Source organism: Prionailurus viverrinus, chromosome E1 (assembly GCF_022837055.1).
Source record: "Prionailurus viverrinus isolate Anna chromosome E1, UM_Priviv_1.0, whole genome shotgun sequence".
Lineage (NCBI taxonomy): Eukaryota > Metazoa > Chordata > Mammalia > Carnivora > Felidae > Prionailurus > Prionailurus viverrinus.
The window spans coordinates 49344570-49361018 of NC_062574.1; the positions used below are offsets into that span (position 1 = coordinate 49344570).

Consider the following 16449-nt stretch of genomic DNA (forward strand, 5'->3'; position numbering starts at 1 on the left):
AACGCTCTGCCTCGGGGCGCCTGGGTGGCTCAGTCTGTTAAGCGGCCGACTTCGGCTCAGGTCATGATCTCATGGTCCGTGAGTTCAAGTCTCGCATCGGGCTCTGTGCTGACAGCTCAGAGCCTGGAGCCTGCTTCAGATTCTGTGTCTCCCTCTCTCTAACCCTCCCCCGTTCATGATCTGTCTCTCCCTGTCTCAAAAATAAATAAACATTAAAAACGCTCTGCCTCACAGGAGGCTTAAACCACAGCACGGTCAGGGGACCAAGAATCTTGGCCGCTTTCTGCCTTTTTTTTTTAAACTAATACGCAACGGCGGAACCGCTTGTCGACGACTTTCTTACAGGATCTTAACTGTGTTCTCTCGACAGGCATACCAACGTTTACAAATCCAGCAGCAGATGCTACAGGCTCAGCGCAGCGTTTCCGGACCCGTGAGACAACAGGAACAGCAAGTAGGTGCCACCCGGAGGGCACGGCCGGACTCGCGGGCTCCCGTCTTCCCCGATCGGAAGACGCCAGGCGGCCGGCCGTTCCACTGTCGTTGACTTTCCGCCCGCCAGGCCGCCCCTGTTAGCGGTGCCGCGGTCCCCTGGGTTTGGGAGGAGGAGACCGGACGCCCCGGGTCTGCGGACGAGCGAGGGGCGCCACCTGGGGACCCCTTCGAATTCGCGTCTCTGCCACCAGGTCGCGCGCACAATCACTAACCTGCAACAGCAGATCCAGCAGCACCAGCGCCAGCTGGCCCAGGCCCTGCTCGTGAAGCCGCCGCCGCCCCCGCCGCACCTGTCTCTGCACCCCTCTGCAGGCAAATCGGCCATGGACAGCTTCCCCCCTCACCCCCAGGCCCCCGGCCTGCCTGACCTGCAGACCAAAGAGCCGCAGTCTTCACCCGGCACCTTTGCTCCCTACCCTCTCGGTGAGTCCCCGGCGTGGCCGCTCGGCGCCGGGTCCCGGGCCCGCTCGGTGGGGGAGCGGCGCTGGCTGTGCCGCAGAGCAAGGTCTCGCCGCGGCCACGGATACCTTTAAGCCTAAAATCTTTGAAGGCCGTCCCAGTGGAAGCCCCAGAATTCCCGCACTTCCGCTGTCGAGCCAGTTCTATCCCCGGTTTCCTCCTCTTTAGCAGCCGCCATCCTCCACCCTAACCGCAGGGTGAGTTTCTAACAGTTTTGCCAGTGAAGGCGTTTAGGTTTTTACAAATCGGGCACTTCTTGGAAAGCCACGGTTGTCCCTACACATCCTGTGGTGTAGAAAGGGGTTCGTGTCATCCACCCAATCACCATGCATGTGTTGACCCGTTCGCCTGCAGGAGGCGTGCTCGTGAAACCCACAGGTGAACAGAAGGCAGGGGCCGCCCTCCGGGTCTCACAAGCTAGCCAGGGGGCACAGGTCACGTAACCGGAGGCCGTACCGAGGAAGTGTCGCGGGGAGGCATCTGTCCGTAAATTGATGGCGTGAGAAACGTTTGCTAGAAGAAGCCAGAAACTGGTGAAAGCTCTCAGGTTGGTCTGTCAGGTGGCTGTTAGTCTGAGGCTACAGGACAAAGGGAATCAGTAACCCAGGAAATACACATCCAAACGAGCAAACGCCAGTTCATGATACTGGATTTGCTCCCGGCCGACGGTGTCCCTTTCCATGACACTACTCTGAAAAGAGCCATAAATCCCGATCGTGTGAGCGCTGTCCACTTGACACACGATCGGTGTGGTGCGTCCTTAATATGAAACTGATGAATGCCCACTGTGATCATTCCACCCCTTCCTCACCGTCCCTCGCTCACGGCCCTTTATCGCACGGAGCTGGGTAGTCTGGTAGCCGAGGCCTGGCCCGGGAGCTGGCCCACCCACCACCACGGCTGGCTCAGCGCTTCTTGTGTGGCTTGCCCGACTGCTCTCTGCCTCAGCTCCTCATCTAAAGTGGGGGATATGGGGGCGCCTGGATGACTCAGTCGGTTAAGTGTCCAACCCCTGATTTCGGCTCAGGTCATGACCTCACGGTTTGTGAGATCCAGCCCCACGTCGGGCTCTGCGCTGACAGTGTGGAGCTTCCTTGGGATTCTCTCTCTCTCTGTCTGTCTCTCTCTCTCTCTCTCTCTGCCCCTCCCACGCTCTCTCTCTCAAAATAAATAAGTAAACTTAAAAAAAAAAAAAAAGATCCCTTTCCTCCACTCCTCACCCCCAGCACACAGCTGCACACCCCTGCTCTCCCTCAAAAATCAACTTTAAAAAAATAAAGTAGGGAGGTCCTTTAAAGATTAAGTGAGTTAATACCTGAAGTTCTCAGGACAGTGCCCAGCATGCAACAGGCCCGTCTGGAATGTGAGCTGGACAGAGGCACGTCTGGTTCAGGAACTGTTACTTCACAACCGAACTCCACTCTGTCTGGTATCCCAGAATGCTTCAGCTTCAGCCTCCTAGTGTCCATGTGGCCTCCTGATCTTCTTTTTGGGGAACAAAGTGCGTCAATCTTCACTCTTACAGATTCTTTCTCAGGGCAAATGAAAGAATTAGTACAGTGAATCTTCAAAATGAGATGAAAAGTGATTTCGATGATATTGTATAAAACTGCCTGTCCGGTTGGTTCTTGGCGTCTTTCTTCAGCCGTTGTATTTCCATCCACCTTCCTTCCCCCATCCACAGCGTCTCCTTGCTCCAGTGTTTGCTGACTGCCGGAATCTGTCGTCCACACGGGAAGATGGGGCATAGAGTAACAAAAACTAACCTTCCCGGCCGGCGCTTCGGAGGAGGGAGGGCACGTGCTCACCTCGTGGGGAAGGAGAGACCGGAGCAGGGTCTCAGCTTGGGTCTCAGAGGGCGGGGACTTGAGTGATGAGGAAAGGGCGCGTCCCGGGCGGTCATGCTGACTTGTGGGGCGTCCACGAGTGAGCGGGCATCCCCTCAGCCGACTAGATCTGTGCGAAGTGAAGGTGGCCTTCCAGCAGCCTCCGACGCACACAGGGGTTTTGTTCCATCCACGGAGTGTGTGCGCGTGTGTGTGTTAATTGCCAAAATTTCAAAATTGGAGGTTTTTAAATAAAGGTGACTTCTGGCTTCTCTTCAAGTGGCTCCACTGGGTCTGCCCGCCCCATGGCTACCACTGGCCGGCACCAGCGGCAGGCACTTTAGGCGGGACGAGCCCTGTAGGGTTCGTCACCCTCCCCGGCAGGCCCGCCTCACACCCACCTGGCTCCCGTAGGCATGTGAGTTTGCAGACGCTGATCTCAAGTTAAAACTAGAAGCATTCGATACCTTGCTTGAGAGTCAAGGTTCACTTCTGCCTGGTCTGGGAAGGAAACAGTCTGTACGTACTGGGATGTGCTTCCGTTGGCTGTCCTCTCCCAGCCGTGCATTCAGTCCAGCCCATAACTGGTGTCCGCATCGGGGGCTCTTCACTGCGGCCCCGTTGCCATCCTCCTCCCCTCTCTTTATTAACCTGGCACAGCGTGGCCACATCCGACCGCACGTGCTTTTAGCTCTATGGAAAAACCCAGCATCGGCATGCCTTTCCGGCTGGGGGCACGTGGCGGCCCCACACTCTCAAACAGGCCAGGTCCTTAAAGGGAGTTCGGTATTTAATTCCTAAACTCCTGAAGGGCAGACTTTTGTAGAGCAAGGTCACTAAAAGTGCAATTGAATCACCCCTACCAGCCTTGTTTAGGTGGTCCTTTAGAGCCCCGTCTAGAACTCCGAAAGAGCTGTCCTGATCCGGGGAGCTTCCCTAAGATTGTCCTAATCGTCTGGACGCGTCCTGTCTCTCAGTGGGCTCTGAGGAGCTCCAGGACCGTGTTCAGCTCTGAAGTGAGCAAAGTAGAAAGAGTCATTGGTCTTACTTAATCAGAGACTATTCGTTTCCAGTTCACCTTAAGTCAGGAATAATGTTCCTGGAAATAGATGTTGTTAGAAAGACAAATAGCTTTTCTCTCCACCAGCATTAAAAGTTGAAGTATTTGGCTACGAGTTGAGACTCGGATGGGTTCTCCAAGAGAGCGTTAGAAGGTAGTGAAATTTAGAGGAAGAGCAGGCACATCCTAACAGCGTTTTTATTTTTAGCTGGACTGAACCCAAACATGAATGTCAGCAGCATGGACATGACTGGCGGTTTGTCAGTGAAGGACCCGTCTCAGTCCCAGTCCCGCCTCCCTCAGTGGACACACCCCAACCCGATGGACAACCTGCCCGGTGCTGCTCCTCCCCTCGACCAGAACCCCAGCAAGCATGGTACGTCCGAGCCGGTGCCCCCACCGGCTGTCCGGTTGCAGAGCGTGCTTGTTTTCTACCTCACGCTGCAGCTCTTTCCTGAGAATTCCTTTAGAACGGAGTACTCTGTCCGTGGGTGCGTAAGACCCCAGCCGGTCTGCAGTCAGGCCTCTTGAAACCCCAACCGCCACCCACTCGCCACAAACCCAGTTGTTGAAGATGCCCCAGAGCAGTGAGAACATGGACCGTAGCCTAAATATTTGTTTATTTTTATCTGTATCCTTCAGGAAGAAAACTTGTCTGTCTACCGAGAAAAATTTTTTTCAATAAAATAAAACACAGTAGACTTCCAACTTGACAAACTTCATGGTTCTTAAAGAATTTCGGTCTTGGGGCGCCTGGGTGGCTCAGTCGGTGAAGCGTCCGACTTCGGCTCAGGTTATGATCTTACGGTTTGAGAGTTCAAGCCCCGCATCAGGCTCTGTGTGGACAGTTCCTTTGGGTTCTGTGTCTCCCTCTGTCTCTCTGCCCCTCCCCTGCTTGCTCTCTCTCTCCTTCTCTCTCTCTCTCAAAAAAGGAATAAACTTTTTTTTTAATTTTTTTTTTTTAACATTTATTTATTTTTGAGACAGAGAGAGACAGAGCATGAACGGGGGAGGGGCAGAGAGAGAGGGAGACACAGAATCGGAAACAGGCTCCAGGCTCTGAGCCATCAGCCCAGAGCCTGACGCGGGGCTCGAACTCACGGACCGCAAGATCGTGACCTGAGCTGAAGTCGGATGCTCAACCGACTGAGCCACCCAGGCGCCCCAGGAATAAACATTTATAAAAAAATTTTTTTGTAAAGAATTTCGGTCTTGGGGCACCTGGCTGGCTCAGTTAATGGAGCCTACAACTCTTAATTTTTTTTTTTTTTTTACATTTATTTATTTTTGATAGAGAGACAGAGCACAAGTGGGGGAGGGGAAGAGAGAGACAAAGACACGGGATCCGAAGCAGGCTCCAGGCTCCGAGCTGTCAGCACAGAGCCCGACGCGGGGCTCCAAACTCCCAAACCGCGAGATCATGACCTGAGCCGGAGTCTGATGCTTAACCCACTGAGCCACCCAGGCGCCCCTGGAGCCTACAGCTCTTGATCTCAGGGTTGTGGCTTCAAGCCCCACGGTGGATGTAGAGATTACTTAAAATCTTTAGGGGCACCTGTGTGGCGCAGTCGGTTGAGCATCCAACGTCAGCTCAGGTCGTGATCTCCTGGTTCAGGAGTTCAAGCCCCACGTTGGGCTCGCTGCTGTCAGCGCAGAGCCCGCTTCAGATCTATCTTCTGTCCCTGTCTCTTTTTGTCCCTCCCCGTCTTGCGCTCTCTCAAAACTAAGTAAAATAAAATAAATTTTTAAAATGATAATTATAAAGTAAAATCTTTAAAAAAAAGAAAACAATTTCAGTCTTTCACAGACGCACTAACTGAAACAGTCACTTATCCTTAGAGAGCGCTGGACAAATCGAGTGTGCTTGTTCCTGTGCCTCTGAAAGGGACAGGGCCCGGCGCCCAGCCGCGAGGGCTCAGAGGCCCAAGAACGCCCTGTTCACTGGGCTCTTTGCCTCCCGCTGTCCTCACAGGTGCTATCCCTGGAGGCCTGAGCATCGGGCCTCCAGCTAAGTCCTCCATTGACGACTCCTATGGCCGGTACGATTTAATCCAGAACAGTGAGTCACCAGCCAGTCCTCCGGTAGCTGTTCCCCATAGCTGGTCACGTGCCAAATCTGACGGTGATAAAATCTCGAATGGCTCCAGCATCAACTGGCCCCCAGGTAAGAGCGCACGAGACCTGCGTGCAGTGGCAGAGCAGAACTGCGCCAAGCCCCGGGAGAGCGATTCCGCCCCGGAGAAGCCGGGATCTGAGCTGAGAGTCCTGGAGGCGTGAGCTCCTGCTTTGGCTTTTCCACTGGAAATCCAGATTTGGGAAGTGGTTAGCCCCCAGCGCTTTCCTGAAGCCCCTTAGTTCAGTGGAAGGAGGATGGGCGTTGGGTTGCGTCTGGTCAAACGGTTGCTAGACTTTACACCTTCCGAACACTCTCTGAACGGGGCAGCTACGGTACCTGCTTCTAGCTGGTTCCCGAGGATTGATGATTCCCTGAAAGAAAGTCTAGGATGTGTCTCCTGTTTTGACTCATAGATTATAAGAATTTGCATAAATTCTCGTGAGGCGACGTGAAGGTGCTGTGATTCTCACGTGTCTTGATTTCCATTCCGTCTGGCATTTTCCAGAATTCCATCCTGGAGTCCCGTGGAAAGGACTTCAGAACATAGACCCTGAGAACGACCCCGACGTCACTCCTGGAAGTGTCCCCACCGGGCCCACCATCAATACCACCATACAGGACGTCAACCGCTACCTCCTCAAGAGTGGAGGTGAGGTGTCGGGTGCCGTGCGGGCCGTGAGGCAGGGACACTGGGAGACGCGTTTATGTGCACTTCTCCCCACCCAGAGGTAGTGCTGAAGGTGAAAATGGAGCCTGATTTCGACCAAGTGGGCTCGCTGGATTTATTAACGCACCGTTTTAGAGCACTATGTCGCGAAATGCCGATATTAAGGATTAAGCCTTTTAGTGAAAAAGTTCCCACTTAGGATCTATTTAAACTGCAGGTGAATTGACCCCTTACTGCCCTGTCTCCGTCCACTTCCTTCCACGAAGTCTGGTAAAAAGACTAAAACCCGCCCCCCAGCACCATGTTCCCAGCAGAACTCAGGATGCTGGATTTTGGCACGCCCCGTGTCAGACGTTAGGATCCAGCAGGAGGAAGTGAGGAGCTGGCTGTGAAGTTCAAATCGTAAGTGTAGCTTCCGGGCGTGGCGCCGACAAGGGCAGACGGCGCAGCTCCGGTGAAGTCGTGGCGTCACCGTCAGAATGGTGTGTGGGAATAGCTGGGCTGCCGTGGGTGCTCGTCCCCAATGAGGCCCCTCGGGTCGTTCCCAGAACATTAATTCAGTTTTCCTGCTGTGGGTGAGACTGTGGGAGAGGTGCAGTTCTTTTCAGCGGTTCCTTAAAGTGACGGGCTTCTAGGCGTTTCTGTGGTTTGGGTAGAAAACCAGCAGACGTTCAGATCCCGCTGTTCAGGGCTGTGCATCCCTCGCGCCTCGATGCAGCTTCTGCTTAGACCCTGCCGTCGGGGACAGAGGAGTGGTACAGGGGACACGAAATGGAGCCTGTGTGAGACGGCAGGGGACGGGGAGAGGCACAAGCCGGAAGTCAGACTCTGCTCTCACAGCTCGTCACCCTGAGTGTGCGGCAGGGCTGTGTCTGAGCAGGAGTGGCCATCAGTGTATTCTGAGGCTCATGGCAGGTGTGAAGAGGGAGCACTGACCCAGGTACTGAAAGACCTCAGAAGGAGTCGAGGTGGCTTGGTGTAGCACAGAGCTTCTGCCAGTGCCCCGTGGGTCCTCCAGTGGTCCATTGGCCGCTGAATGGCCCTTGGAGCCCCGCGGGCGACACAGGAGTGTGACGTGACAAAGGTGCCCTGCAGAAGTAGGTAAATTCTGAGGACGGGGCTAAGCAGCCGTCCTCCAGTCCAGAGTGGCTGAGGCGGAGGCAGACAGAGGAAAATCTAGAAGCCTCAGAAGTGTCGGCATCAGGATAAGATGAGAAAACCGAACCTCCAACTCCGGGATAAAGAATCAGGCAGCCGTCCAACCTGGGCACCTCGGAGCTTCCCGTGATGTGACTTCGGGGGGTGACTTCAGGGGGTGGTCAGTGGACGTTTCGAGTCTCAGGCAGCTCCCGCCAGGCTCCCCCTGCACGCGCCAGAGGACCCTCTCCCCTGCTCCTGAGCCCCTGGTGGTTTGCTCTTTTGGAGAAGGGAACCTACAGAACTCCTCTGTATGTAAATGGTTTGCACAGTCTGCCGCAGGGGGGACTGCCAGGGCCGGACCTGCTGAGCTAGTTCAGCCACCACCGCCACCGCCCAGGTGGCCCCCCCCCCCCCCCCGGGAAGGTCAGCCTGCGGAAGGAAATGTGACAAGCCGATTGTGCTCATGTCCCCCCGCCCCGTGGTGCTCGGTGCTCGAGCAGGTATTGTCACACAAGGGCACCCAGCCCTCCAGCTCCCCACACGGCTCTCCACCACACGCCCCCGTGTCATGAGGGAGCGGGAGCGGCACGGACGGGAGCCAGAAGACACACGGAGACATTTGGAGTCGGAGCGGAGCGCTGGTCTTTAATGGCCAAATGGATAACCAAGAACTTGGAGGGTTTTCTTAGTTTTGTGGGTATTGTTTGAGGTGTGAACAGCTGGAGACTGCCCGTACTGTTCGTTTTCTCCTACTTGGGGGGGAATCAGTGTGACCCCTTCCCACGCAGGGCGCCGTTCTCGACACCCTGCTGGTGATGCCCTTCTCTCGGGCCCTGACGCCCCGCGTACCCTCCGGAGCGCCCCGGCCTCTCCGCGTGGCTGTGGGACCCCACGTGGGGGGCGAGCGTCGGCGGCCTGCCCTGGCCGCGGTCCTGGCCGCGTGTCGCTCACGCTGTCAGCCTCCCGCCAAAGCCCCCTTGGGAGACCCCCTCCTGGTTGCTAGCGCTGTCACACCGCTAGGCACCCTCTTAGCACCTCCTCTGCTCCTGCAGGGTCCTCCCCACCGTCATCTCAGAGTGCCGCGCTGCCTTCCTCGAGTGCCTGGCCGCTCAGTGCCTCCGGCTACGGTCGCTCCTTCAGCAGCATCGCGCCGGCGCCTAGCATTGCAGGTACGCGCCCGCTCTCCCCCGGCTCTCCCCCGGCTCTCCCCAGGCGGCACCGGCTGGTCCTGCTGTCCCTGCCGTCTGCCCGCTCGCTCGCTCCAGACACCCCCGGGCGCGCCCTGGGGTGTGGCCAAAGGCGGGGAAGGCGGGGCCCGGGCACCTCCGCCCCCTTCCGTGTGCGGTGGGCATGGGAACATTGCCTCTGCGGGCTTGTCGCAAAGGGCACGTGGTTGTGGGACGCAGCACACCTGTCCCCTGAATGTACCTCCACCCTCCCTCCCCCGCAGCTACAGGACAGGGGGTGCGTGGGGATCAGGGACACACAGGCGCAGCTGCTCAGACTTTGCCGTTACCTTTGCCATCACGGATGGAGGAGACGAGAGCGGGTCCCATAAAGTGCGGCTGCTTCCGGTCACTCGGATAAGTGCAGCGCCTGGATTATTTATTTCTCTGTTACCCTAGACGCTTACGTCTTTTGAAGTGAGCAGTTTTCTTCTAGGCTTACAGGAGAATGGAGAATTGTCTGTCATAAAAACCTCAGAAGAATTTGTATCTGAAAACTTTAAGACAAGGCTATAACGAGACGTGGGTACACACGCTCACGGAATGTGTATCGGGGTTGTAAATAGAAAACTTACATAAGGAAGGTTTATTGCTTATAAGCGTCTTCAAGTACAGTTCTGTATTCCTTCAAACCTTGTCGTCCAGACTTAGTTAAACTTACTTAAACCAGCGCCATAGGAATTCTTTTTAGAACTCGTACCTGAGGAAAAAAGTAGTTTTGATATTATTTAGCATTTCTTCCTCTCACTCCGAAGTCTGTTTGTTTATTTTTTTAATTTTAATCCCAATGTAACAAACGTACAGTCTTCTCTTAGTTCCCGGTGCACAATACAGTGATTCAACATACAGTTCAGCGTCTTATTGAAAAGCGTCTGGATTACCCTCTTCCTTCTCATGCTTATTCTTTCTGACGTTTACAGAGATGTGTGTAGACCTTTAATGCTTCCAAAATCATTTAGCTGAAGAAAAGGGGCAGAATCAAATCATTTTCCCTGTATGAGGCAGTTTTTAGGGCACTTTGGTTTTTCTCGTCAAGGACACCTTTGCTAAGATTAGCGTTTGTTTGTTTGTTTGTTTGTTTGTTTGCTTGAAGTCACAGTCAATGCCAGTAGGCAGGGGTGGAGGGGAGCTGCACACACAGTCCATATCGGCCTGGTCACTGCCATGCTGTCCAGGGACCGCGACGACTCTGCCACCAGCACTTCCTGTCCTTGCCACACTGGGCGAGTGAGGCAGGCCCGGCCCTCGTCCGGCTGTCCGCACATCGCAGCCGAGCCCTGGGTGCGGGAGAAGCTGGGGCCGGGAGTCATTGCCAGTTTGGTTTTTTTTTTCCCAAAGAGCCTTAAAACACCCTTCCCCCGGCTGAGGTTCCAAGATGCCGAACACTCGGCCGCCAGCATGGGGGGGGGGGGGGGGCCCACAAGCATCCGTGTGCGCAGTGCGGCCCCGCCAGCGGGTCTCGAAGCTGTGGGCGGTCAGGGCAGAGCCCTGGAAAGGGGCTGATGCCTAAAGACATAGCTTGAAGGATCTACAGGTTAGGCTTTTGACCTCAATTAGTTTGTTACGTTAACGAGCTCGTCCCAGTGGAATATGTTGGTAAATTAGCTTTAGCATTGAACTACAAAAATGCCATTTTTTGGTGGCAAATCTGGTTCTGGCACATTTGGCGAATTAGTGTAAGAACCGGCAGGGTCTCTGCTGGGCGCAGGCCGCCTGTGTTTCCGGGCAGAGATTCAAGAGCGAGCACACCCCGTGGTTCTCGGGTGGGGGTGCCCTGACTTGCTGTTCCTTGCTCATGATGCTTCTGCCGGCACCAGAGAGCACTTCGTGCGGTGCCCCACACCCTACGGTGACTTTTCTTCTGTCTCAAGAACGCCTGTGCTCCTTCTCTCTGCCTTTCTAGGTAAACTGTCAGACATTAAATCGACGTGGTCCTCTGGCCCTGCCTCCCACACGCAAGCCTCTCTGTCTCACGAACTGTGGAAGGTGCCCAGAAACACTACTGCACCCACGAGGCCGCCTCCAGGGTTAACCAATCCCAAGCCTTCCTCCACCTGGGGAGCCAGCCCCCTCGGCTGGACCAGCTCTTACTCCTCGGGTACGAATCCGTCCTCTCTGCAAGGGGGGTGGGGGTGGGGGAGCACGGGGGCTGTGCACCTGCTCCACTTACCCTTCAGGGAACGTGCCTGTCGCGTTGTCCCGGGACCCCTTCACAGGGACTGCTGTGACCCCGCCCCCCAGGTCCCAGGGCGGGCTGCGGAGGAGGCGCCCCAGACTCTTGGGGCGTGTCTGGGCCCCGGCGGTCACGGCGCCCCTCGAGGGGCCTCGCTGGGCCCGGGGAGGAAGCCCGTTCGTGCACAAGGGGCTCCGTTGCCACTTGCACATTTGCGTCTCCACAATATTTCTCTGGGGCAGATGGCCCCCAGCGTGAGGCGGCTCCTGTATCCTGATGTGCCCTCCACCAGCTGTGCGGATGGGAGAAACGCGTGCACTGGGAGTTTAAGAAGCTGAGATCAGAACCCACCGCAGATAGTTTGGCAATGGCTGTCGGCCCCTTGAGAGCAGCCCGGTGGGTCTGCGGTACTAACAAGGGGGATTTCAGGGCGTTGATTCCAAGGAGCCCGGGGGCCGAGGAGGAGTCCCTCGTCACACCTGCCCCCAGGAGTCTGCAGGGATCGTGGGCTTGGGTTCCTCAAAGCAAAACGACGGCGTGGGTTTTCAAAGGTTGAGAAAGGCTTAGAGCACGCGGCGGCGCTCTGGGCCACCAAGTGTTGGCGAGATGAGAAGCCTCCGGAGGCCGTGCTGACTGCTCTTCCCTGGCTCGCGCAGGTTCCGCGTGGAGCACCGACACCTCAGGAAGGACAAGCAGCTGGCTCGTTCTCCGCAACCTCACGCCCCAGGTACAGGCGCCTGCCGTGGGGGTCACCGTGCGGGGACCCCGCCGCCTGCCGGTCTCTGTGCCGGGGGCCCTCGTGTTCCTGGTGAATTGCGTATTTTTTAGGCTTAAGGACTCTACCCTTTAGACAGTTGCTTGCCTTTAACTACAGCCCCTCGAGAGCGATTTGTCCTGTGCTCGCCTTTTCTGGGGTCAGGGGCCACAAGGCCACCAGGACCACGGGCTCTGTGCGATGTGCCCTGGCTGGGGGTGGGCGGGGAGGCCAGAACCAAAATGGGGTCTTTTCTTTCTCCTGATTTACTTAACTTACATTGAAGATTACATGGTAAGTTACAAGGCGTAAAAGGTAAAAGCATAAAGTCGTATAGGACAGACATTCGCCCAGTGTTTAGTACACAGGGTGACGTACATTTCCTTTGAAGAATGTCACGGAAGAAGCCCCAGGAAGCTCGTTACTGCCCCCTTTGCTTCCTCAATCAGATCGATGGCTCTACCCTACGGACGCTGTGTTTGCAGCACGGGCCTCTCGTCACATTCCACCTGAACCTGACCCAAGGCAACGCCGTGGTCCGCTACAGCTCCAAGGAGGAAGCCGCCAAGGCCCAGAAGTCCCTGCACATGTACGTCTCTCGGCCGCCGCTCGGCTGCCCAGTGGCTGCGGCCCCGGCAGCGCTGGGTTTGGGGGTCGTAGGTGTGTCTGGGGCTGCTGTGACAAAGCACGTGGGCACAGACGTCGATCGCCCCAGTTCTGTGGAGCACCCACACCTCAGGAAGGTGTCGCAGGCTCCGTTCCTTCCAAGGCTCCTCTCTTCGGCCTGCAGACGCCTCTGAGTCTGAGCGTGTGTGTCCTGATTGCCCGTTCTTAGAAGGACACAGTCGTAGTGGATTAGGCCCCATTTTCTTTTCTTTTTTTTTTTTTTTTTAATTTTTTTTTTCAACGTTTATTTATTTTTTGGGGGACAGAGAGACACAGAGCATGAACGGGGGAAGGGCAGAGAGAGAGAGGGGGACACAGAATCGGAAACAGGCTCCAGGCTCTGAGCCATCAGCCCAGAGCCTGACGCGGGGCTCGAACTCACGGACCGCGAGATCGTGACCTGGCTGAAGTCGGACGCTTAACCGACTGCGCCACCCAGGCGCCCCTAGGCCCCATTTTCATCCCCACTTTATTTTTTTCTTTTAATTTTATCTTCAGTGTCTTTATTTTTGAATGAGAGAGAGAGAGAGAGAGACAGAGCATGAGCGGGGGAGGAGCAGAGAGAGAGGGAGACACGGAATTCGAAGCAGGCTCCAGGCTGTAAGCTGTCAGCACAGAGCCCGAACCCACAGACTGTGAGGTCATGACCTGAGCCGTGGTCGGACGCTTGGCCGACTGAGCCACCCAGGCTCCCCTCATCCCCACTTGCAAGTCCCATCTCCCAATACAGGCCTAGCCAAGGTGCTGGGGGTCAGGGCTCCAACATAGGAATTTGGAGGGCCAGGCCCTAGCAGGTGTCCTATGACACATCTCCTTCTGCTGTGGGGTTGCTGTGGCCACACCCTCCATGAGGGAAAGCCCCTCCCCCCCAAGAGAGAGCACGTAGGACACAGAAGGAAACCGCTGTCCCCACCGGGTAGCCCCAGGCAGGTGACACATCCTAGCAGCCACCTCCCTCCCCCAATTACAGGATGCTCCTGATAAGATGTGTGAATGGACCTGCTCGGTCACTGGAGCTGCAGGGCCCGGAAATTAGTCGTTCCCATTTTTAGCCCAGGATGTAAGTTAACAGATTCTAGATGATGCCCAAGTTGAGGGGCACCTTGACGTACCTCCTGAAGAATATGCTGTTACCGACACAGTATCTCTGCTAAAAGTGTCAGCTGAGGAAAGCAGCTCGTAATCTGGGGTTGGAAACAGCAGAAGCAAAACGCGAGCTGTGGGCTCTTTCCGGGTGACCTGTGACGCCCCCAGCTGCGCTTTTTCCGTGAAAGCAGCCCAGGAAGCCAGGGAGGTGGGCACAGGAAGGCGCGGGGTCCACTCACATGACTGCTGTCCTGCTCCTTCTTGCTGTTTGTTTTGAGGGTTTTGGTGGCTTTTTCGAGCTCCAGTTGGCACACGGCGTTGCGTCCGTTTAAGGTGTGCACATGTGCCTTTAACGCGTTTGTATCCTGCACGGGTGTGATCGCTGCGCAGCATAGCTCATGCCTCCGCTGGCCCAGAATTACCGTTCGGTGTTTGTCGCGAGCACGCTGCAGATCTGCCCTCTTAGCAGCTCTGCTGTGTAGAGTGTTGCCAGCTGCCGTCGGCGCACGGTGTGTCAGGTCCTCAGGACTCACTCCTCTTCTAACCGGAAGGCCGTACCCTTGTGCCAACGCCACCCCACTTCCCAGCCCTTGGCGACCACCTGTCTACTCTCTGTGTCTGCAAGCGTGGATCTTTTAGACTCCGCACCCAAGCGAGACCACGCGGGATTTGTCTTTCCCTGACTTCCCTCCCTTAGCTTAAGGCCACCAGCGTCCGTGCGTGTTTGTCACAAATGGCGGGGTCTTCTTTCCCACAGCTGAGTGACGTTCCGTGGTTGGGGGCAGGGGCTGTAAACCATCTCGATCCGTTCGTCCATTGACAGGCACTCAGGTTCTTTCCATGTCTTGGTTACTTTGGACAACACTGCAGGAATGCTTTCCTTCGGATATGTGGCCAGAAGTGAGATTGCTGGATCGTACGATTCTTCCGTCTTTAACTTTCTGAGAAACCTCTCTAGCGGCTGGACTAACTCACATTCCCCCAGCAGTACAGAAGGGCTCCCTATTCCCAGCATCCTTACCAACGGTTGTTACCTCTTGTCTCTTTGAGGACAGCCATTCCGACAGATGTGAGGTGATTTCTCATTGGGCTTTGATTTGCATTTCCCTGATGATGAGTGATGTGAATATTTTCGTGAATATTTTTCTCCATTCCGTAGAGTGTCTTTTCATTAGATTCACAGTTTCCTTTGCTGTACAGAAGATTTTTAGTTTGATGCAGTCCTGCTTATTCACTTTTTTCTTTATTGCTTGTGCTTTTTTTTTAAGTTTTGTTTATTTAAGTAATCTCTATACCCAACGTGGGGCTCAGACTCACAACCTTGAGATCAAGAGTCGCACACTCCACCGACTGAGCTAGCCGGCACCCATGTGCTTTTAGTGTCATATCAAAAAATCACTGCCAGGGGGGCGCCTGGGTGGCTCACTTGGTTGAGCGTCTGACTCTTGATTTTGGCTCAGGTCGTGATCTCACAATTTGTGGCCTCGAGCCCCGTGTCCAGCTCTGCACTGACAGCACAGAGCCTTCTTGGGATTCTCTCGCCCGCTCTCTCTGCTCCTCTCCCCTGCTTGCAATCTTACTCTTGCTCACTCTCTCTAAAATTTAAAAAAAAAAAAAAAAAAAAAAAATCATCGCCAAGACCAACGTCAAGGAGCTTTTTCCCTGTGTGTTCTCCCAGGAGTTTTACAGTTCCAGAATCTTACGTTTAGGTCTTGAATCCATTTCAAGTTAATTTTTGTGAGTGGCGTGAGATAGGCGTCCACTTTTCATTGTTCCGCACGTGTTTTCCAGTTTTTCCAGCACATTTGTTGAAGAGACTGTCCTTTCCCCTTTCCCCACTGAGTACTCTTGATGCCCTGGCCAAATACTAATCGATTGTCTACGTGGGGATCTATTTCTGGCTTTCTGTTCTGTCCCACGGGTCTGTGTGTCTGTGTCTGTCTGGGTCGTTGTTGTTGTTGTTGTTGTTGTTGATTGTTTTGGTTTTGTCACCATACTGATTTTGAATACCGTAGCTTTGTGGTCTGGTTTGGAATCAGCAAGTGTGATGCCTCCTGCTGTGTTACTCTTTCTCAGAATCGCTTTGGCCACTTGGAGTCTTCCGTGGTTCCATACAGATTTCCATGAAGAATGCCACTGGGGTTTTTATAGGGACTACACTGAAGGTATAGATGGCGTCGAGTCGTCTGGACTTTTAATAGTGTTGATTCTTCTGATGCGTGAACGAACACAGGACGTCCTTCCATTTGTACCTTCTTCGGTTTCTTTACTTAAAATTATTTTCGTTTTCATTGCACGAAAAGTGTTCGCTTGCTTGCGTCAATTTACTCCTAAGTGTTTTGTTGCTTTTGATGCTGGTGCAAATGGGGTTTTTTATTTCCCTTCCAGGTGTTTCACTTTTAGTGTGTATGAATGCACTTGTTTTCTGTGTGTTGGTTGTGTATCCTGCAACTTTACTGAATTCATCAGTAGGCTTTGGGTTGAGCCTTTAGAGTTTTCTCTACGTAAGATCACGTCATCTGCAATTAATGCCACTTCTATCCCTTCCATTCCAGTTTGGATGCCTTTTACTTCTTGGTCTTGCCCGATTACTCTGGCTGAGACTCCAGTCCTATGTTGAGAAGAAGTGGCAAGAACAGGCATCCTTGTTTTGTTCCTGATCTTAGAGAAGATGCTTCCGGCCTCTCAGCGCTGAGTATATGGGCTGTGTGTCTGTCTTGTGTGGGTGGCCTTTATTACCCGGAGGCGTGCCCCTTCTGTCCCCTGTCGTGGAGGGTCTTT

At 54.6% G+C, this 16449-nt stretch overlaps 1 protein-coding gene across 6 annotated transcripts in view; it reads left to right on the top strand.

Moving 5' to 3' along the window:
• The window catches only part of TNRC6C (trinucleotide repeat containing adaptor 6C), a 99092-nt gene that overhangs the window by 78899 nt on the left and 3744 nt on the right, over window positions 1-16449 (top strand). For all 6 annotated transcript variants that reach the window (XR_007147004.1, XM_047833661.1, XM_047833659.1 and 3 more), the window contains 9 exons: window positions 371-454; window positions 687-918; window positions 4049-4216; window positions 5813-6004; window positions 6462-6605; window positions 8816-8932; window positions 10893-11087; window positions 11819-11889; window positions 12366-12505. Coding sequence is in view for 5 of the 6 variants with exons in the window: in XM_047833661.1 (XP_047689617.1) it covers window positions 371-454; window positions 687-918; window positions 4049-4216; window positions 5813-6004; window positions 6462-6605; window positions 8816-8932; window positions 10893-11087; window positions 11819-11889; window positions 12366-12505 (1343 nt within the window). In the remaining variant the exon portion in view is untranslated. The remainder of the gene's footprint in view (window positions 1-370; window positions 455-686; window positions 919-4048; window positions 4217-5812; window positions 6005-6461; window positions 6606-8815; window positions 8933-10892; window positions 11088-11818; window positions 11890-12365; window positions 12506-16449) is intronic.